Source organism: Echinops telfairi, unplaced genomic scaffold, assembly GCF_000313985.2.
Source record: "Echinops telfairi isolate 266 unplaced genomic scaffold, ASM31398v2 ScPeMD7_31;HRSCAF=116, whole genome shotgun sequence".
Classification (NCBI taxonomy): Eukaryota; Metazoa; Chordata; class Mammalia; order Afrosoricida; family Tenrecidae; genus Echinops; species Echinops telfairi.
This window is the reverse complement of record NW_022103928.1, coordinates 46,574,251-46,595,187: the sequence shown is the minus strand read 5'-3', so window position 1 is coordinate 46,595,187 and position 20,937 is coordinate 46,574,251. Positions and strand designations below refer to the sequence as shown.

The following is a 20,937-nucleotide window of genomic DNA, read 5'->3' as shown; positions in this document are numbered from 1 at the left end:
TAGGAGGTGCAGCTCAGGACAAGGCCGCTGGGCACATCCCTGGGAGCTGCATTCCTCTTGGGTAGGGAGGCTGCAGAGCTCAAGGAAGGTGCCACCACCCGTAACTCCCTCCATCCATTGCCCGTCAGGTCCAGTCAAGGGTGCCCAGGGCCAGTTCCGGGCCAGGAAAGGCCTCCGGGTGGCCCCCTGGCTACACTGCTCGTTCACAGGCAATGATTTCTGACCATCAGAACTTTGATTGCCTTCTCTCCAGACAAACCCCAACGTGCCCACTGTACCACATGGGCGCCAGCCCTCTGTGGGTCTCATTGGCACCCTGCAGTCCCCTCTAGGAAGAAGAAAGGGGACAGCTTAGGGCTGGGAGCTTCCTTCAGGCCCAAGTCCAAGCCCCAGAGTGGGCCGTGCCAGGCTAAGCACCTGCTGCCACACCCTCAACCGAATAAGCGGTGACTGCAGGGAGCCCTAGTGGCGTAGGGACTGCCAACTGAAAGGTTAGCAGTTCAAAACCAGTAGCCACACTGCGGGAGAAAGATGAGACTTCCCATCCTGTAGACAGTAAGCAGCTCAGAAACCCACAGGGCAGTGCTAACTTGTCCTACAGGGTCGCTATGAACTGACATCAACTCAATGGCAGTAGTTTAGTTTTTGGTGGTTTGGTGGGGAGACAGGATACCATGGTGGGGCCTGGCCCATCCGTGTGGGCACAGGAGCCTCTCCTGGCAACAACCAGGACACAGCACAGGCCAGAATCTCAGTGCCACCAGAAGCCCACAGCCCTCAACCCCAGAGAGGGAGGAAGACTGTCATACGTGAGCCCTGGGGAGGTGGAGAGAGCGAGTGTACGTTCTCGTAGAGGAGTTGCTATAAAAGTCTGGGGAGGAGGGAGAGTACAGGATCCAGGACAGGTCGGAGGCGGGGGGCGGGTTAGACAGATTGCCAGTAGCAATCCAGGAGTTCTCACCCAAAAAACTGACTGCCTTCACGACTCTTCAGGGCAGGGCAGAGCTGCCCCTGTGGGTTTCCAAGACTGAAACTCTTTCCAGGAATAGAAAGCCTCAATTTTCTCTCAGGGGGTAGCTGGTGATTTCGAACTGCTGGCCTTATGGCTAGCAGCCCACTTTATAACCCACTGTGCCACCAGGGCTCATTGAGGCATTCAGATATGGAAAGTCTACTTACTGACCTTCCTGTCTCTAGCTCTGGCTCCCACCTTCATTCAGGTCAGGGGTGCTCCTAACGCAGCAAGGCGTAGCTCAGTCTGAGCTGCCCCACCTCACCGCCCTGTGCCCTGCTCCCCACTTCCTGCTGTGGAAGTCAGGTCATCTCTGCTGACCACCTGCCCATGTGGGCAGGGGCCTCCAAATCCCACATCCGTTCTCATGGGTCTCTGGCAGCATGGCACAGGGACCTTTGTCTGTTTACAGGTGAGGGTGACAGCATAGTGGGATTGGGGGGGGCGGGGGAGGAGGAAGAGATCGAAGTTTGTAGAAGGTGGGAGGGGCTTATCCAAGGGTGGGCTGCAGGGGAGCTTGTTTTGGGTACTGGGCGGGTAGGTGAGAAGCAAGTCCATTTCTGGGATGGACAGGGAAGCCGCATGTTGGGGGGAAGAGAAAGGGAGACTCCTGTGCTTCTCTGGGGGAGCTGGGGGTGCCAACTGGGCCCTGGCCCTGCCCACAGGGCCTACCTCCCCCCATCCCACCCAGTCGACGCAGGACCTGCCCTCCACTTGTCCTAAGTGCCTCAAGCCCCAGGAGAAGTGCCACCTCTGATGATACACAATGTCCGTGCCTTGCCTAGGCTCAGAAATAATTACCACCTCATTATTATCAATTACCATGCGACTCTGCAAACAGCTCCAAGAGCCAGCCAACACGCTACGAGTTCCTCACGAGCGTCTCCCTCCTCCGCCTGCCAGGAGCAGCCCGGGGCAGCAGGCCTTGGCCCACCCGGCCCCCAGTTCTCATCCAGCATCCCCCTTCCCCAAGGGCCAGTGAGCTCACCAAGCAGACCAGCAACCGTTGGGCCAGGGCAGTCCCAAGGAGCTGTCCTCGGGCCCAGGGCCACAGGGGCTCATCCTTCCCCCCTCCCCCTCCGGCTCTCCATTCGCTAGGTCTCGTGCCCTGCGCCACCTCCCCACAGGGCACAGGGCACCTTCCTCCTGCAGCCCGCCTGGCTCACACCCAGTGGGGGCCAAGCACTCACGGCCGATGACAAGCCTGCCCGGTGTGTACCTCCGACACGTTGACGCGGCCCTCCAGGAAGGCGCAGTCGGCAGCACTGTGGGTGCAGACGTGGCGGTATTTACACCAGTGGCAGGGGAAGGCGCCTTTCACACAGGACAGGCAGCTGCAGAGAGACGGCCGGTGTGAGGCCTGGGGAGCCCTGCTCTGGCCTGTGGGCAGTACTTCCCTTGGCAGCCGCCATCGCTCCCACCATCCCTGGCCCTGTGGCTCTGCCCCACGCACTGCGGTTCTCCCTAGAGCAGCTCACTGCCAACCCTTCCGCCTAGCGCGGCCCACAAGGGCTCCACACAGAGGCCTTCATGCACACACCAGCCCAGCAGGAAGAGTCTTCCTACAAGATCTGTGCCACCCTGGCCCACACTCAGCAGCCCCTGTACAGCCCCCTCCTGCCCCAGGGGCCGTGCAAGAAGGCAAAGCAGAAGGTGGCCTGGCGACCCTGCCTGCCTCCACCACCTGTCCTCAGGCCCTGAGCAGTAGGCCTTACTGTCTCCCATCACGCACCACCTCTCCCTCTCTCACAGGATCTCTGCTCTGGGTTTACTAGCTACCGGCTCCCCACCCCCCCACCACAACCACCCTAACGGTCAGAGGCCGCTGTGTGTAGGCCAGTCCTGCATGCCTGACTAAGTACACGGGCCGCAAGACCCTCTCTCTCCCACCCTGGCCCATGTCTGACCTCTGCCCACTGGCTCCTCTGCCTGCGAACCCCCCCTTCCTGCCCACAGTTCCTTGCCCTGCTCCCTCAGACTGTATGTGGTCACCAGCCTGCACCACACATAAGCTGAGTAATTGGGGGAGGCGAGGGAATGGGTTGTCTCTGGCTCCAGAGGAAAACAGGCCAGCAGCAGCAAGCAGGACCACAGGGGTGGTGGGCAGGGGGGGCACAGCCCGGATACTCACGACTGGTGGACACTGCAGTTATAGAAGACGAAGTCCACAGAGGCGAACTTCTTGCCCGTCTCCTTGGACTTCAGGTAGAGCTTCACTCTCCGCTGGTCTCCTGCCAGAAGGCACAGGCCGCTGCGGACCCGCGGAGGCCAGCAGGACCCCCTAGGACCCGGGGCCCCAGGCCTATCATGGCCCCTGCTTAACAGCCCCCATTCAGTGAATGAGGAAACCGAGGCCCAGAGCAGGGGAGGAGGCACCGAAGAAATCCTCCGTGGCCTCACGGAGCACCTGCCCCTAGCAGGACAGACCCCATCCCAGCTGAGGTGGTCCACCCGATCCCACTGCCCACCAGTCTGGACCACAGTGGGCATCTGCACAGGTGGGGCAGTGAGTCAGGCTGTGGAATGCCCCTGGCTAGGCCTGCACTCAGGCAAGTCGGAGGTGACTGGGGACAGACTCACCCTGGCCATCACCCTCAGAGCAGAGGCCACTGCTCATGTGGCCACCAACCTCCCGCCCGCTGCCCTCCAGCTTCCAGCAACTCAGTAGTCCCTGGGAAGGCCAGGCCGGCTCTGCCCCGCGATCCACCTGCAGCCTCCCATCAGACACACGCCTCCGTGCCCCACGCAAGGCTACACTCACCCTGGCCCCGAGTGATGGGAGCTACCTCCCGGGCAGAGGGCGAGCGGCAATGGATGCGGCCGTCCTCCAGGACGCTCTCAGACTCAGTGAAGTCCCCGAAGGAGCAGTTGATGCCAGCCGAGAGGTCAGGCACGTTCCAGGCCTGTAGCACAAGCTGAGCACGGCGGGGCGACCGGTGGGTGAGGGCCTCGCTGCCCACCTCTAGCCCCTCCCTCCCGGGGGCGAAAGCCAGGGGCACACTTACTGGGACCTGGGACATGGTGACGGAGACGTTGCGCGGCTGCACCGTGAGCTGCACGCACTGCAGCAGGTCGGAGGCAAAGCGCTGGGGCTCGTCGGCTCGCTCGCAATCGTCCTGCCGGGAGCAGCTGGGGCACAGGGCACAGGGCTCAGGGCTCGGGGCACAGGACACAGGTCACAGGGCACAGAGCTCAGGGCACGGGGCTAGGGGCTAAGGGCTCAGGACACAGGGCACGGGGCTCAGGGCTCAGGGCATGGGGCACAGGGTTTAGGACACAGGGCACAGGATAAAAGGCTCAGGGTACAGGGCTCAGAACATAGAGCACAGGGCATAGGGCTCAGGGCACAGGGCTCAGAACATAAGAGCACAGGGCATAGGGCTCAGGGTACAGGGCTCAGGGCTAGACCCCCAAGCCTCAGTCTATGACACACATATCCCTGGGGGGCCCTCCTTCTCCGGAGAGAGGTGGTGTGAGACCACTGCAGCTGTCTGCTGAGCCCCAGGGAGACTCAGAGGAGGGTGACCCCCCTCTCCGACAGCGCACCCCAGGGGTTGGGGCCTTCCCAGGTCAGTGACTCCCCCCAGGCAGGGACCACGACCCCCACTACCTGCCTACCCGGTCCAGACTCACATGCTGTGGAGAACACACCAGCCACAGTGGGGATCCCTGGACCCCAAGCACAGCTCACATGACGTGTACTGCACACAGCTCTCCACGGGCACTCGCGTCACCTGGGGGGACCGTAACATGAGGACCGCCTTCAGGCCACACCCGAAACCTGCCCTCACTGCACACAGGCACGATCAGTCTCTCGGGGGAGCCTGGGCACAGTTGGGGGACACAGAGCTGTGTGATGCCCAGCGAGCCCAGCAAGAGCCAATTCACGGTGTGGCCTCCCCATGGCTCTGAGCAATCCAACAAGCACCAGGACTGGACAAAGAAGCACTGGGGCGGGCGGAGGGGGGGTAGCGCTGCGCCCACACAGCCGACCCCACTGATCCTGAGGCGCTCAGAGCAGAATAAGGAGGGGTAGAGGGAAAGGGAGCCCACCAGGCCACCAAACTCCTGGCTGTCGGCAGAGCAGATGCGGGCCAGGAGGCCCAGCCTGTCCTGCAGGGCTCCCTCTGTAGTCAAAGGGTGGGCAGAAGAAGAGGCGCCAGGCTAAGGACAAGCACAAGCTGGGCAGGCTGGGCCTCCACGGGCCCACAGAAGACCCTACCCTGCAGCCCTGCAGCCCAAGGTCTGGCCGTGCGGCTGGGTCTGGGCTGAGTCTGGGCCTGGTCTCAGCTCCCACTCCCAATCGTCCAGGCACAGCAGAGAGTGGATCCTACTCCAGTGTATATGCTGCTCTTGTTACAAATGCCCTTGGCATAGCGGGGGGACCGAGCCCTGGCCGGGATTACTGGGAGGCAGGGCTGGAATGAGTGCCCATAATGTTGGTGCTAGAATGTGCCCAGGGCACACTATGAGCAGGTGGACCCCGGCGTACGTTAGGCCTCTCACAGGCAGGAGAGTCAGCCTCTAACTAACGTGACCTTGCCCCAACTCCCTCTTGGGCCCTCCACCCAGCCCTGAGCCCATCCCTCCCATCCCCACCCCTCACCCCAAAGGCACTGATGGGGACTCACCTGTCGCTCCGTCATGGCGTAGAGGTACCGGCGGTTGGGGCTAAGGACGAGGTCCCGCAGGATGGGACTGCCCTCTTGTGCCACCACGCTCTCGTAGGCCAAGGCTGGACGGCCACTGGGGTTCTCCAGGTCCACCAGGAACTGTGGGCAGCAGGACCTCAGTGGGGCTAGACTCCCGTCCTGCCTCCAGCCCACTCAGGAGCCCAGAGCACCTCCCCCAGCCACCCCCAAAAGCCCTGTGAGGCCAAGAAAGCAGGATCCGCTGAGCCACAGGCTTGTCCCTGCCTCCATCCCCAAGGTGCCCGGAGCCAGCATAGGGCGGTAAGTCTCACGCCCAGGATGGACACCACGGGCTGAGCCTGGCCACAGCTCAGGGGTGGGTCTGTGGGGGGGGTGGGTGAGGACCACCACAGCCTACCACTGGGTGGCACTGTCACACTCCCGGCAATGGCTGCAGGAGCCCACGGCAGGCACCCAGCCCCCCTGGGGAGTACAGTCTGCAGAAGAGTGGGGGGCTGGCAGGGCTAAGGGCTGCCAGGTCTGGGTAAGGAGGCAGTGATGGGTTTCAGGGGCCCAAGCGTCCTGGAGGTGGAAGACACCCTGACAGAAGGCAGTGGAGGAACACAGGAACATGGGCGTCTCATCGGCATGGAAATGTATTCCAGAGCCCAAACAAGCCGGGCCGCTAATTAGCCGGCTCTTCTCCTCCGCAGCTTGTGATGCTGCAAGTATTTTTAGTTGCTTTTACCAAACAAATGTATTTAATTAACAGAAAGACCCAGGGGGCTTTCCAGAGCTGGGCTCCTGGGGCGGGTCCAGCCCAGCCCATCCTGGGGCGGGTTCCCACAGGCAGGGCCCCCAGGGCCCTCCCTCCCAGAGTCACTCCCCACTTGGTGACTACTCCAGCAGAGTGCTGGGCCCGACGCTATGCCCTTCTGCGCACCAGCCGCTGCTCACAGGCCAGTGGGGACACCAGGGTGGGGCACTGTGTCCCGAGTTCACTCCCCTTTCCCCTCCCCCTCCCCAGCTCGGGCCAAAGAGGCAGCCATGTGGAGAGTGGGAGGGCCGCATTCCTGAAAGCCCAGCCAGCCCCCCACATCCGCTCAGCTGCCTCCCCGCCAAGCAGGCTTAAACCAAACCAGGCCCAGGAAACCAGGGCTGGGAGGGGGGCGGGCTGGCCCACAAAGGCAGCTCTGGCCCAGACCTCTGGGGAAGAGCGTTTCGGAGGGACGCAGGGCAGGGCCTAAGCAAGGGTCCACCCCACCGGCCTGGGGGCCTGCCCACTGTGACCCTCCCCCAGCGCTGCTCCCATGTGGCCCTCCGTCCAGGTCATCCATGAGCGAGCGACACACACACACACACACACCCCTCAATTGTGCCAATGCCTGGACAGAGAGAACTCATCCCACTTGGACCCACACATACCCAACTGTGTTCCAGGTGAGGTACCTCATCATTCGGTACCTCCGTTTCCCTGCCCAATGTCCCTCCTGGGTTTTTCTGAGAAATAAACAAGGGCCAAGTCGGGATGTCAAGCACAAAGGGCATGAAGGAACAAGGGCCCCAGAAGCAACTGCCAAACTCAAGCAGCCGTGATACAGGTCTGGACAGCACAGACCAGCCACTGGGCAGGGCGCGAGGTGGGCAGGGCAACAACACCAAGGCCCAGGGTGGACACGGGGAACCTGGAGGAGGAGACAGCTCCAGCCCCTTTACCCCACCAGGCTCCAGTCCAAGCACGCTGGGGGTCTTCCCCTCTGGACTCACCCTCCCCTGCCTCCCACAGCGCCAGCCGCCAAGAGTCCCAACCCACCTGCCCAAAATCACATCCTCCTAGCTCTGCCCCAACAGTCCCGCCCAGCCAGACTCCTTCCCACCAGACCACCAGATCACATGGCCTGCCTGTCATGGGGCAGCAGTCTACTGGGGTCCCAGGCAGGCTGGGCTGTAGGTATTACACCAAGGCGGCACCCCACCCAGGGGAGCTTGCCTATCTATCTCACTCATTGGGGAACAGGCTAGCTAGGAGGACAGGGCAGCAAGCTCACAGGTTCTGGACCCAGGAATGGCCCCGGTGGGAAAAAGCAGTTCCTGTCACTGGCCCCAGACTCTGAAATGCCGCCCCCCACCCCCCATACACACACACAACATGCCGATGCTGACAGGTGGCAGCCGACAGCTGCAGCGGGCTAGCGGCTGGGGCACATGCGTCCAGCTGTCTGTCTGCCATACACCCATCTGTCCACCACCTGCCCCTCCCACACGCAGGCAGTCTGGGAGGCCCTGGCAGGCTTCCTGGAGGGAGTGCACTGGGCGGAGGGCCCAGTGTGTGCATGCTCACCTGCCCAGGCTCAGAAGGGACCCTGCGTTCCACCACAGGTGCAGGACAGGCCCGGGACGTCCCCTAATGGAGGATGACCAATCCCAACAGGAAGCGGGGCTGCTTCCCACCCTGATTTTTCACTCTACGCACCAGGAGGAAGGTGGGGAGCACAGAGGGACAGGGAGACGATCCTGGCACACAGTTTTAACCGGAGGAGCCAGGGGAGGCAGGCTGGGGGTCTTGCAGGAAGAATGGGAAAGGTCCGGCAGGGTAGCTCGGGGGCCTGGCTGGCTGAAGGACAACAAGACACACGCCGGGCCTGGAATGCCCAGGCTCACCGCCCAGCCCACAGCTGTCCATTCAAGGGCCACCAGCTGGGGCAACCCCCCCACCTTGAGCAGCTGGGACCACCTGCTAGAACAGGAGCATCCTCTACCGCCTCCAGTTGTCTGTCACCTCCCTCACGAGCACCTTCCAGGCCAGCCTCGGAGGCCCCTGCACGAGTATACCACAGCCACCCCTCCCACCTCCATGGAAACCTTCTGCCGCCGGGTCTCTGGGCTGAACTCCCGGTGACCCTCTGCCTCTCCCATCAACTGCCTCTGCCGAGCTGGCTCAAGGAGCACTGTCCAATTGGCCAGCCCAGACCAGCCTGGCCAGGCTGAGCCAGCCCTAGAATCACCCACCTCCCTCCCTGATCCCCCAGGAAACTGGTGCAGACCCATCTCCCTGCCCCTCATCCTGGCCTTCCTGTCCTGTCTGTAAACTGGGACCCAGCTGTCTACATCCCTGTTAGGGGGGAGAGGGTTTGTCCCTAGGGTCATACAAAGCTTCAGTCTGGCTGCACAGAACTGGGAAGGTCCCCCTGAGCAAGCACCCACCACGACCTCAGGCACCACCACCTGACCCTCTGTTCAGACACAAGGAGGCCAGGGACCTAGGGACCTCCTCCTTCCACTCAGTGCCCTTCAAACCAAACTCGCTGCCATCCAGGCAACGCTGACTCACAGCGACCCCTGTGGGTCTTCGAGACGGTCACTTTATGGGAGGAGAAAGCCATCTTTCTCCCGCGGAGCTGCTCAGGGTTTTGGACAGCCGGCCATGCGGCTTGCAGCCCAATGCGTAGCCTCTCTTCTCAGTGCCCCTGGGGCCCAGCACACCCCAGGGCAGGGCAGGGCAGGAGTCAGTAGAGGTGGGCAGTTCCGAGTCCTGGAGGGCCCCGGATGGTTGTCCCCATCCCCCTCTACCAATGCTGCAGGCTGGCAGCTGACAGCCCGGCCAGGTCAGCTGTGGGCCCAGCCCAGAGCCAACAAAGGGCCCATTTTCCGGGTGTGGGCAGGCGGGATGCAGGGAAGATGTCTGGGGCTCTCCAGGCTGCCTGCCAAGGACGGCACGCGCCCTAGCCGCCCAGAGGCAGGGGGCTGCCCAACTTGGCCCCAACTTGGAAAGGGCGCGCCCTGCCCTATCTGCCCAGTGGCAAGGAGAGAACCTGGCCTTCATACTAGAGTGCGTCCTGTCGCCAGGTCTCAGTGTCACAGCCCTTCTTCAACCCCATGGCCAAGACCCTCCCTAGACTCCAGCAGGGTGGTCTCTATAGGTCTCTAAGGTGGAGGGAAGCCACCGCCCCCACATCTGTCCAGCAGGTTGTGGGACCTCCCAGAGGGACTTGGAGCCCACCCAGGCCTGGCCAGACCCACCAGAGCCCTGCATTACATCCTCGCCTTGCAAGCACCACCGGCCCGCCGCAGGATACCCACTCCTCTGGCTGGGACAAGTCTGAGCCCCCCACCACCACCACCAGGTCCGCTCCCATCATCAGAAAGGCCTGGAGAAAACTGATACTGGAAAAGCAATTAGCAACTTCCTCTCTGCAGTAATTGAGTAATTAAAACATGGTTTGGATCCCAGAATCAAACCCCCACACACACATGCTGAAAGGGAAAGCAGGGTCCTGGAGGGCTGGGCAGGGCCAAGGACCCCCAACAGCCTCCTCCCCAGGCAGGCCCCAAGAGGCTGTTACCTGACCCACTGCAGTGGGGGTGGGTCACAGACAACCAACCAGGTGTTGACAATGCTCAATCCTCAAGTCATTCATGGGCCCCACAAAGACCATCCGGGGCCAAAGGGTCTGTTGCCCTCACCTCGGGCTTGGTAAGGGCCACACTGGGGCCCCAAGGGTGCTGTCCACCCTTGCCTGATGCTTACCTGGCCTGCCCTCAAGGTAGGGTAGCTCAACCTCCAGAGCCACCGGTTGGCCTCCATCCCAGGAGCTCCATGCCACTGGGAGCACACTGGAGACACCGGGGCCAAGCAGGGTACAGGGAACAGGGTTGGCCAGCGTTGTCTGAGGGCTTTTTCCCTTGAGTAGTTTGCACACTGACTGGTACACACCTAAGCAGGAGACAACGAGCCCCTGCAAGGTCCCAGGTTCTGCATGCCGGGGAGGGGTGTCCTGGAGGATTCTGGGAGGAGTGTGGGGGTTCTGTTGGCCACTATCTAATCAGCGTTATCAAAGGTACTAGAATCAGCCCCCAGGCCTAGAGCAGAGGAGGTCCACCGGCCACCCCTCCCACACCAAGAGCAGAAGCCAGGTTCCATGCCTTCAGGCTGGGACACACACACACACCACGGAAACCAGCCACGGAGCAGGACCACAAAAGAGCTCAGCGCACCCACGGCCCAGGGTGCAGCCACACCGGTGGCAGGGCAGGGAATCGTAGGCACAGTACCCTGACACTCCACCCAGAAGCCTTGAGACCACCCAGCACCAAGGGCCCTGGAAAGCCCTGGGCAGACCACCCCTTGGCAAGCGAGCAGAGATCCACCGGGGTGTCCATGTCCCCCATGCGACCGCAGGCCTGGAAACCACACACAGTGAACGGTCGGGTGCTAGAGATTCGAGCTGCAGCCTTGTAGCCAGTAGGGTACAGCCACACCCACGACAAAGCCCTGCTCCACGTGAGTGAGGTCGGGATGACACACAGACAACACGGACTAAGGACAGTGTCAGAGAGCTGGCCCAGGTCCCTGTGGGAGCCCCCTGCCCCAGGACACCCTCAGATTCAGAAGCTGGGCTACCCTGCTGAGAAGACTGAGGCGGCAAGGGCAGGGACCTACAGCTCTCCCTGGTTTGGCCCCCCTAGCCAGCTCCCCCAACCCCACCGCCACTCAGCAGCACATGCCAAGCAGGCTGGAGGCAAGAGCAGGTGGCACTTCAGGGTTAGGGGGCTGCTGGGACATGTGACAATGACGGCAGTGAGTCTCCTCCGGTGCACGACTTAACCTGCCAACGGTCAGGACCAGGCCAGGGAGACAGAGGGTCATCTTACACCGCCTGAAAAGCTTCTGGAGACTAGCAGGCCACTGGAAGCTAGAGCATCTGACCCCAGAGCAGCCCAGGCCGAACCTAGCACTGGCAGGTGCTCCTGAAGCACAAGGCCATGGGCTCAAGCACCTGGGGGGCTGAAGGCCGAGGAAACGGCAGCTATCAAAATCCTTGCGAGAGCAGGGGACAGAGCAACCAGCCAGAAGGTCATCATCTGTTACACAGGAGGTTCAAAGAACCAGCACACGGCGCGGGCAGGACTCAGGGCACCTCCCAGAACCCCATACGGGCCTGGAGGAGACCAAGGCGGCTCTGGCCAGGAGGGAGCAGACAGTCCAGGATCTAGCGCACTCATGGGTCTGACTGATGCACAAGGGAACAGCAGTCCGGCTGGGAGATCACAGGACAATGGTCTCCTTTCCACTCCTCCATCTATACAGCCCTAGCCTGAGCTCCCATCCCCAGGCTGCTGCAGGAAGGCACCCCAGTCACATGACCAGCCCAGGAAGGAACGCCAGACATCCCGAAGCAGACAGGGCATGCCTGTTCTCCAGGGAGGGCCAAAGGCCCTAGGAGGGAAGGGTGCTGGCCGGGGACCTTTGGTATCCCTTAAGCCCTGGGGATGGGTACCACTGCAGCTAAGGCCTAAACTCAATGTGCATTTCCTTGAGTTTGCAACTCCTAGCCCAGTCCTGCAAAAATAAACAAACAAACAAAGGTGACCCCTGCCCCCCAGCATGGGCAGAGCTGTCCAGTACAGAGCCATCAGGATCACGTACCCCTGCTGCCCTGAGCTGGCAAGGGGCAGGTGTCCCCACTGTGTAGCGGCCAGGACTGGCTCCAGTCAGGGCTTCAGAGTGGGCCATGGCTGGAGGAAAGGCCACTTCCTGCGGAGGGACCGGAGGGGCCTCTGGAAAGGGGAACTGGAGGGAGCCAGGGAGAACGATCTAGCCTGAGCCCCAGCGCAGCCCGAAGCAGCTGAGGTTGGCAGGTCTTAAATCAATCGACTACAATTGCACACAGCACGTTCGGTGGGGCGTGGCTCAGTGCCAGCCAGCTCCCTAGAGCTCCTTCATGTGGCGAAAGCCAGGCCTGGAAAGGTGGGGGGTGAGGGGGTGCCTGGCACAGCCTTTCAGCCCTGGGCACACAGGTCCCCATCGTCAGCTCCGGGGCACCAGAGAAAAGAGTGTCCCCCACACTTGGAAGCAGGGGCAGACCAGCAGCGACTGGCTCGAGGCTACTCAGCAGGCAGGAGGCCCTAAGAGGACCCCCGTTACCCTCACCCGAGCTGGCCCCAGGCTCATAGTTCCACCAGCTGGCAGGCCTGGTCCCAAGACCACAGGAGGAATGAGGTCAGACCAGGGAGTTTTCCTACCCACCAGGTTGGCCTTGGCCAGGAGAGGCTGCTGACAGCAGCAGGGGAGCCCCAGGGTGCAGTGACTGAAGGAAGTCACACACCAGGACAGGCTTCAGACCAGCCAGGGGAGTGTCTGCCTCCCAGCCCCACCCACTGTGGTCTGGCCACCCCCTGCATGCCCTGCGTGGGGAACCCAGACACCTGCTGCAGCAGGACAGCGGGGAACAGAGGTAGCAGAGAGGGCAGGCTGGCTGGGTGGCTCCCAGCCAACACCTGAGCCCCAGATGCCAGCCACAGGAGCCAGCCCCGGGGCTGGTCAGAGACAGAAGGGAGCTAAGTGGTAATGGAGTCAAGGCCCATGGGGGCTCCAGCCCAACAGCAGAGGGAGGAGCAGGCAGGGCCACCTCGGGGAGGGCTATCCTGGGCCCACCCTCTTCAGAGAGAGGAGGGGCCGCTGAAGTAGCTCACCTCCGGGCACTCTACTTAACCTTCTTTTCCTGTCCTCCAAGAACCCCTACATGAGGGGCAGAGGCAGCAGCGAGACCCAAAGCCTCTAAAACCAGCCTCTCTGTTTCCCCCTTAACAGGGAGGTCTGACAATCTGCCTGGGTCACCAAGGGGGACTGACGATAGTGACTCAAGCGGCGGCCGCGCTCCTCTGCTCACTCGAGAGGGGAAACAGAGCACCTGACCAGCCCCTATGCAGCCCGCCCGCACAACAGCAAGGACACCTGAGGCTCCAGGGTCTCCAAGGAGCAGGTGAGGGCAGAGCTGGGAGCCGCCTCAGAGCTCACCTGCTTGCTCAAGATCAGCATGGCCCCAGGGTACGAGCAAACTATAGTCAACAAGTCCGAAAGGACCCGTCCAGCAGACCACTGCGCAGGACCAAGCACAAGAGGAGGGTGCCAGAGGCAGGCACCACCCTTTACCCAACTCTCAGATCCCACTGTCCCAGGGGCAGCTAGCCCACACCCAAAAGGGCACTGCTTCCTCCTCAGGCATTCTGCACAGCACCCACCATGCGTCCGTCCGAAGTGAGGGCAGGGCTGGTGGCCTAGGGTCCCGCGCTGAGCAGGGAGGGTCCAGACAAACAGGCTGGGCAAGGGGGGCTAGTTCACGCCTGGGTACCGGGGGAAGACAGGCATGGGTCAGGAACAGTCAAGCTGTCCATCGGTTTCACACACACCGGGAGGGGCCTTGGCTTCTGCTCTCCTCCCCCCACTGCCCACCCTCTAGGACTGCCCCTTGGGGGCAGAACCCTACTGTAGTACACCGGGCCTGGGTCTCCTTTGCTGACATGATGGATGATGGGGGCTGGGGTAGGGGGCGGGGAGGAACAGCCAAGCAGGACTCGACAGCTGCCCTCAAAGGAGGCAGCAGGGAGGGTGGGCAGACCAAGCAAACCCATTTGCCCAGCCCAGGCTTGCCGGAAGGGGGACCCTGGAGCAATCTCAGGAGGGGGCAAAAACAGATACCCACACTTTATCCTGCAAAGTTTATAGCTGCCAGTTGGAAATGGGGGAGGGGGGAATGCTGAGTAATATTTTTTTCTATAAAGGGAGTGGTAGACCAAAAGTGTGGGCACTTATGTCTCCCCCTCCAGACAAGCTTGTACGTGACAGACTGGCATCAGCATACCTCGTCCCTGTCCCCCCAGTCCCCCTCTGGCCACCACCACCAGCACAGCCAGCCCTGCTCCAGAAGTCCAAAGAACCCTGCAGTCTTGGGGCCCTAGTCTCCTGCTCCTTAAGGGGGCTCCCACAAGAGCTTTCCCCAGGTTGGCGGGGATGGGGGCTGGGAGCCCCAAGCTGCTCAGTCTCACCACTGCTGTGGTCCAGGACAGCCCCGGCGCAGCCCCAGGGCCGCCTGCAGCAGTAGCCCAACCCCCAGCCTTCCACAGACCCGCTCCAGGTCCCAAGGTCAGAGGATAGGCAACAGTACGGGAGACGGCGGCGGTGGAGAGCAGGTTGGGCTCTAGAGAGTCTAAGCCCAGGACTCCCAGGGCTGGGAATTAACTGCCAGGACGATGATCCAGAAACAGGTCGGCACTAGTGCCACTGGCTGATATTCACCCCCCACCCCCGGGCCTCTGCACACCAAGGATCCTGCATGGCCCTCAGGGACACACTTCCCCTACAGTCCTCTCCCTTACCCCATGTTCACCCTGGCCCTGCAGGCCAGCCTGGAGGAGCCAAGCTAACCTCCCGCAGTGTCCCCTTCCTGGGGGGGGCCACCAGAACTGGCCCGAAGATGGTGTCTGCACCACTCCACCCCCGGCTCCCCTCTACGTTATTCTGCCTCCGCTGGTGGCCAGGGGAGGGGAGGCAGTGCCCTTGCCCTGCCCTCGACCCGCTGTCTCCACAGGCAGGGTGTGCGAGGCTCCCCTGCCACTAGCAGATGCTGCCTCAGCAGACACCAGATCTGCCAGGCTTGGGAGCCAAGACCCTGGCTGTACCCCACCCCCACCTACCAGAGTGTGTCCCATAGAGTCCACCGTGCACACTGCGAGGAGCTCGCTCCTGCCTCTGGGAGGCTGAAGCCAGGGGCCGGCAGACCCCACCTTCAGTTCCCCATGAACCAGTGACATGGAGCGAGCCTCCCCTGCGTGCACGCAGCAAACTGCACCCCCAGCACGGCACATCCCCTCTGCTGACCACCCCCACCTCCCCGTCCGCCAGGCCCACCTTTCGCACGCGGCCACTGCGAGTGCCAGCAAACACCACGGTGTGGCCCCGGTAGTCGTAGGCAGCCACAGCAGTGAAGCCATCGTTCTTGTCCACGAACAGGGGTGTGCCCTCGATGGTGACCGTGCCCCCCAGCGGTTGGTTGAAATCCTGCCCGCAGAAGTCATCGTCAATCTGCAGAGGCTATGAGGAGGGACAGAGTGAGGCCACAGGACAGGTTTCCTGCCTAAGCGGTGGCCCTCAGCACCTCCCCTGGAGAAGGAGAAGGCAGGAGGGTTCGGCAGCTACAGGGAACCCATGTGGCTCCAAAGGCGGCCAAGCCAGTCCTCTGGAAAGACTGCCCAGGTTCCACCCAGCACGTCCAGCCAGGCGGGGCAACCTCTCACACCCGCACTGCTCACAGGGCTCAGACTGGCGCCCAGGAGCGGAGGGCAGAGGGACGCTCTCACCGCGAGGAAGACCAATCAGGGGAGGGAGGCCAGCACCAGGTCACAGCGCTGGAAGGGTAGGCCCTGCACCGTGACCAGCACTGTCTGGAGGGCAGGAAGGGGGTAGGGGAGGGGGGAGGTCAGCTGGAGAGGCTCGGGGAGCAGAGAGCCAGCTTCAAGGCCCAGCGTAGGGCCTGGTGGGGAGGAGGTAAGCAGGTGGGCAGGTGAGGTCCCTGAGCGAGGGGAGCAAGGTGGGACAGGCCAGAAGGTGGCCAGGGAATGTGTTCAAGGGTGATGGCAGAGGCTGTGGATGAACAGGGGAGCCTGGAGAGGGTACGAGTGTGACGGCTAAGATGAGCAGGTGGAGACACGGTGGTCCAAGCCAGCGCTCAGGCCACCTCATAGCCTGCATGGTGGCCAGTCCCCCGACCCCGCGCCCAAGCACCGTGGGTCTGACGCATGCCACCCCGCACAAAGCTGGCCTCTGGGAAAAGGGTGGGAGCCCCCACTTCTGGAGTGAAGCAGAGAGGCCCTGAGGGGTCTATGGGGGCCACAGCAGGCTAACTCACTGGGTGGTGCGCAGAGCCCAGACAGGACCCTCGAGAGACGGATGCCAGGGTCCATGTGCAGGCAGGCAGGCAGGGATGTTGGCCTCCAGTGGAGAATGAGTCAGCACTCACGTGGGTGGGGAGACACACACACACACACACACACCCCTCCCACACACGCTGTTCAGCCTGGGGTGGGTCATCTCCCCTCTCTGCACTGGTGGCCCCATCTGTCAACTCCCCCTGCTCCTGGGGAGGAGACGCAGCAGTGCCAGGGGCGGGCGGGACACAGGCAGGTGGCCCCGCGGTCGCCCTCGTGCCTGGGTCAAGCCCCGCACGTGCTGGCAGCCCTCGCTGGCTGTCTCTGGCGGGAGGGGAGGTGGGGTGCAGGAGGCCGCGGCTCCCACTCACCGAGTTGATGCAGCCCAGCTCCTTGTTGAGCAGCCAGGGCAGCGAGAGCTTGCCCTCGCCGCGGTAGCAGGACTGGATGCGCTCCTTGATCCGCTCCTTGATGGCCCTGAGCGTGAACAGGCACAGCACGGACTCCTTGGGCGGCTTGACCCGGTTCTTCTGGCCCTGCGCGAACACCGTGAAGAGCACGTCCTCGTCCTCGGGCAGGTTCAGCTGGGAGGCCAGCGTGCGGCCCGGGCGGCTCAGGTAGGCATCCTGCACCAGGCGGTACTCGACGTTGGCGTACTCGCAGCCGATCGGGAACTCCACGTAGGAGTAGAACTTGGGGTCGTCCACGCAGAGGCGCACGATCTTGGAGGTAAAGAAGTGCTCCCCGGCCACGTCGGGCGAGGTCAGCTGCGTGTCCAGCTGCAGCGTGAGGTAGTAGACAAACTGCTCGCTGCGGAAGCTGTACACGTAGTAGATGTCGAAGGCCGGGAACTTGGACAGGGTGTCCGAGGGGATCTTGAGCTGGGACGACACGAACTCATCCTGGTACACAAAGCCGAACATGTCCGCATCCTCCTCGTTGGCCATGAGCCGGCGGCTGGACAGCGTGGGGAAGTACTCAGACTTGCCGTCGATGGGCGTGCCCACGAAGAGCTTGGCCTGGCCCTGGCCGGGCGGGCCCGCGATGAGCACCCCGGCCATGCTGCCCGCCTCGCGCACGCTGGACAGGTAGTGCTCCTTCCGGTGGTGGGGCTCCCCCAGCTTGAAGAGGTCGTCCAGCCGCAGGAACTGGCAGATGCCCTGGGAGGCGCTGCCGCAGGCCAGCAGGCGGTTGGCGGCGTAGTCCAGCAGCAGCAGCTTGTTGACGTTGTCCGTGCTGCCCAGGCCATGGGGGCACGACTGCACGCTGGGCGGCGGGTAGCACTTCTCGTTGTCCTCCACGGGGCCCGTCACGTGGGCCCGCAGCAAGGTCAGGTTGCCCGACAGCTTGTAGATGCGGTTCACTGCCCCCACGTACACCTCCCCGGTCTGCTCATGCACCACCAGGTGGGTGAGGCCCCAGTCGCTGGCTACAAAGGTGCAGAAGGCAGGCTGCAGACCCCCACCCCCCCAGGACCCTGCCTCCACCCACACCCCTCCCAGTGACAGTGACAGCAGCAGCAGCAGCAGCGGTGGCAGCGGCGGAGGCGGCAGCAGCATGGCGGGCCAGGGCGTGGGGCTGGGGCGCTGAGGTCCTGCAGACACGCGCTTCATGGGGCTGGTGGGCTCAGCCCTGTGGGGAAAGAGCGGGAGACGAGGGTGAGCGGGCGGCACGCTGGCCACATTCACCCCCCGGGCGGGCAGTGACACATGGGCATGCGTGTGCCAACAGACACAAGCGCACACGAGAGATGCTCGAGTGACAATGGGGACAAACATGCATGATGACCAATGAGCACCGACTCGAAGGCAGGTGCTAGATCACGCACTAATCCACGTGAACACATCACAAAGGGCAGGGCCACGCACCATGGTGAACATAAGCACACGTGATGGCACCGGATGAGAGATGCAAACACACACACCAGATGTGTGTGCTGAGGCAAACGCACACGCAGAGGGCAGACATACGCATATGCCCACGGCGACCAACAGGCGCACAGACTCATGTTCCTGCAGGTGCACACCTGGGTGGCACTCCCATACAGGTATGCACGCAGCATGCGCGGCCATGCACACACACATTTGGCATTTATGAACTCTCATGGTATGCCACCAATGGCGGCGGCTATGTCACACACATGGCCCCAATGACACAGCCACCAACCACAGGGCCCCACAGCCGCGAGGGCATACTGCTGGTCTCGGGCCCTGCACACTTCAGGGTACGCAGTGTATGCCCTAAGACCAAGCTCTTGGCACTGGAGAAGCCCAGGCCGCCTCCACCACGCGGCCCCCATCAGGTAGAGGCAGAGAAAAGGGCGCAGGGCCGGGAGGAGGGTGACGGGCTCTGGGTCCTCACCACCACACCAACTTGGAGGCCATCGCCCCTTGTGACACAATGGTTACAGCGAGCCATCGCCGTCTGCTTCGGTCGAGAGCCGAGGGGCAGTGTCCCTGTTTTATACAGTCACTGTGAGTCAGAAGCCACTCAGTAGCAGAGGGTTTGGGCTTTGGGTTTCTGCATCAGGACGCTGGACCTCCCCCGGCTGCGGGAGCATGCTCTAGCATGCCTTCCATGCAGCCTGAAAGGCTGAGCACCAAGCTGCGGGAGAGGCGAGGCTGCCGCACACACACGGATCACTGTCACCCCATTACAGCTGGACAGGGGGCACAAAGGCCACTTCCCCTTGAACCATTCCCTGCCCTAAGAAACCACGGGGTACCCGCGGTCCTAGAGACCCCTTTCCCAGCTCATCAAGAATGCCCGTGGCCTGGACTGGGCAGGGTGGGAAGGCCTGCCTGCCCACAGGATGCAGAGTGAGGGCACGGCTGCCTGGCGAAACAGATCAGCTGCCAAGGGGGCCCACACAGCACCAGCTCCCAGCTTGGGGGGGTGGGGGGGCTAGCATCTGGGTGACTCTCATAGGTTCCCCACCTTGTGGCCTCCTTGGCCCTTGCCAGACCTGAATGTCAATTTTCATTCACCTCCGCCTGCTGCCACCAACCCCAAGCCAAGGGGTACCTGCCTGGTACCGACTCCAATCACTGAAAACCCCCTGGGCTCTCTGGACCATCCACCCAGGGTCTCTGTTCTCTGAAAGAATTCCTCAAAAGAAAACGCACAGAAGGAGGGCCGCCAATCCCACCCTTCGAAGCCCCCCAACCACCAACATACATCCACCCTGCCCAGACCTGAGCACCCCCTCATGCCCTGACACATGGGACTCTGGGCACCCCTCACCTTCCCCATCCCACCTATGCTCCACCTGGGCATCGTCACCCTCACCTCCATGTCTCTTCAATGGTCCATGCCCCTCCCATCTCTGGCACTATACCCTGGCCACGCTGGACCACATCCAGCAGCTAGCAGCCTGGTGCTGGGGCCAGAAGTGTGGCTCTATCACTGTGGCCCTGCTGGGTCACTCCCCCTCCCTCCAAGGCTGACAGGATGGAAGCAGGAGGCTGGGATGAGGGGGGAGGTCATCCATGTAGGTGAGCTCAACCCAGGGGGCTGGGGACCCGCTTTACAGGTGAGAAGGCTAAGACCTGAAAGATGAATGTCTCTCCAGAGCCCAGGCAGGGGGCCACCCCACCTGCCCCCCAGGCTGCCAGGGCTTCCCACAGTAACACTGACAGCCCTTGAAGTCTGCACCGAGAGCTGCACAAGGGCCTCCCTGCTGCACCCCTTCCATCTCAGGCCCTGGGAGTCATGGACTTCTGCCTTCCACTCTTCAAGCAGCAAGCTGCCCAGCTCTGCCCAGACCTCTTCCCGGACCACAAAAGCAGAAGGGGCAGCTGCTCCTTCTCTTCCAGCCCCTACCTCTGACTCCTCGTGGAGCACAGAGCTCGACACCACTCCCCATTTACAGCTCCCAGACATGCTTCCCACGAGAGTGGAAGCACCAGGAGGGGGGCCTGCGTAGGTGCCGCCTGGCACCATCCAGCCCAAGGGCCAGGCCAGGCCTGGGGAGGCCTGAATGAGGGACCACCTAAGTGAGGGAGAGTATGAATGACCAGAGGAGGAAGAAGATGGAGGTGGTCAGCCAGGGCAGAGCAGGGCCTTGCTCCCCACCCTCTCCTCTCCACACCCCCTGCCCAGCAAACAGCCAGGGGCGCACCACTGCCAGAGCGGGGAGACTGAAGGAAGTGAGGGGCATTGGCGGGAGAGCTTGGACCTCACACCCTGGCAGGGCTCTCTCAGCAAGCAGTCAGGTGCCTTCCCCAGGCCCTCCACCCAGACTCCTCCCCAGGCCAGCAGCCTCTAGGAGCGTGGTTCTCCACCTGCCTCATGCCGAGACCCTGTCATACAGTTCCTCATGTGGTGGGGACCCCCCAACCATAACATTATTTCCGCTGCTATTTCATCACTGTCATTTTGCTACTATTATGTTCTCTTCCCCTGCCACCCGCCCTGTGAAAGGGTCATTTGACCCCCAAAGGGGTCGCAAGTCACAGGTTGAGAACCACTGCTCTAGGGACACTGTGGACGGGCAGACAGCAGGTGAGCAGGTTCCGGCCACGTGGAGCCTTGCAGAGTGCAGATCGGAGCTAGAGAAGTCCTCACAGAACTGGGCTGAGAGTAAGCGGT

The 20,937-nt window shown here is 62.5% G+C and overlaps 1 protein-coding gene across 1 annotated transcript in view; it reads right to left on the bottom strand.

Moving 5' to 3' along the window:
- The window catches only part of PLXNA1 (plexin A1), a 46,952-nt gene extending 29,031 nt beyond the window's left edge, over window positions 1-17,921 (bottom strand). The window contains exons 1-8 of the mRNA XM_004702307.2: window positions 16,719-17,921; window positions 15,332-15,514; window positions 5,644-5,784; window positions 4,646-4,746; window positions 4,018-4,141; window positions 3,774-3,927; window positions 3,144-3,243; window positions 2,232-2,346 (exon numbers count right to left, since the gene is read on the bottom strand). Of these exons, the coding sequence (XP_004702364.1) occupies window positions 2,232-2,346; window positions 3,144-3,243; window positions 3,774-3,927; window positions 4,018-4,141; window positions 4,646-4,746; window positions 5,644-5,784; window positions 15,332-15,514; window positions 16,719-17,906 (2,106 nt within the window). The 5' untranslated portion in view covers window positions 17,907-17,921. The remainder of the gene's footprint in view (window positions 1-2,231; window positions 2,347-3,143; window positions 3,244-3,773; window positions 3,928-4,017; window positions 4,142-4,645; window positions 4,747-5,643; window positions 5,785-15,331; window positions 15,515-16,718) is intronic.
- Window positions 17,922-20,937: the final 3,016 nt, after the last annotated feature.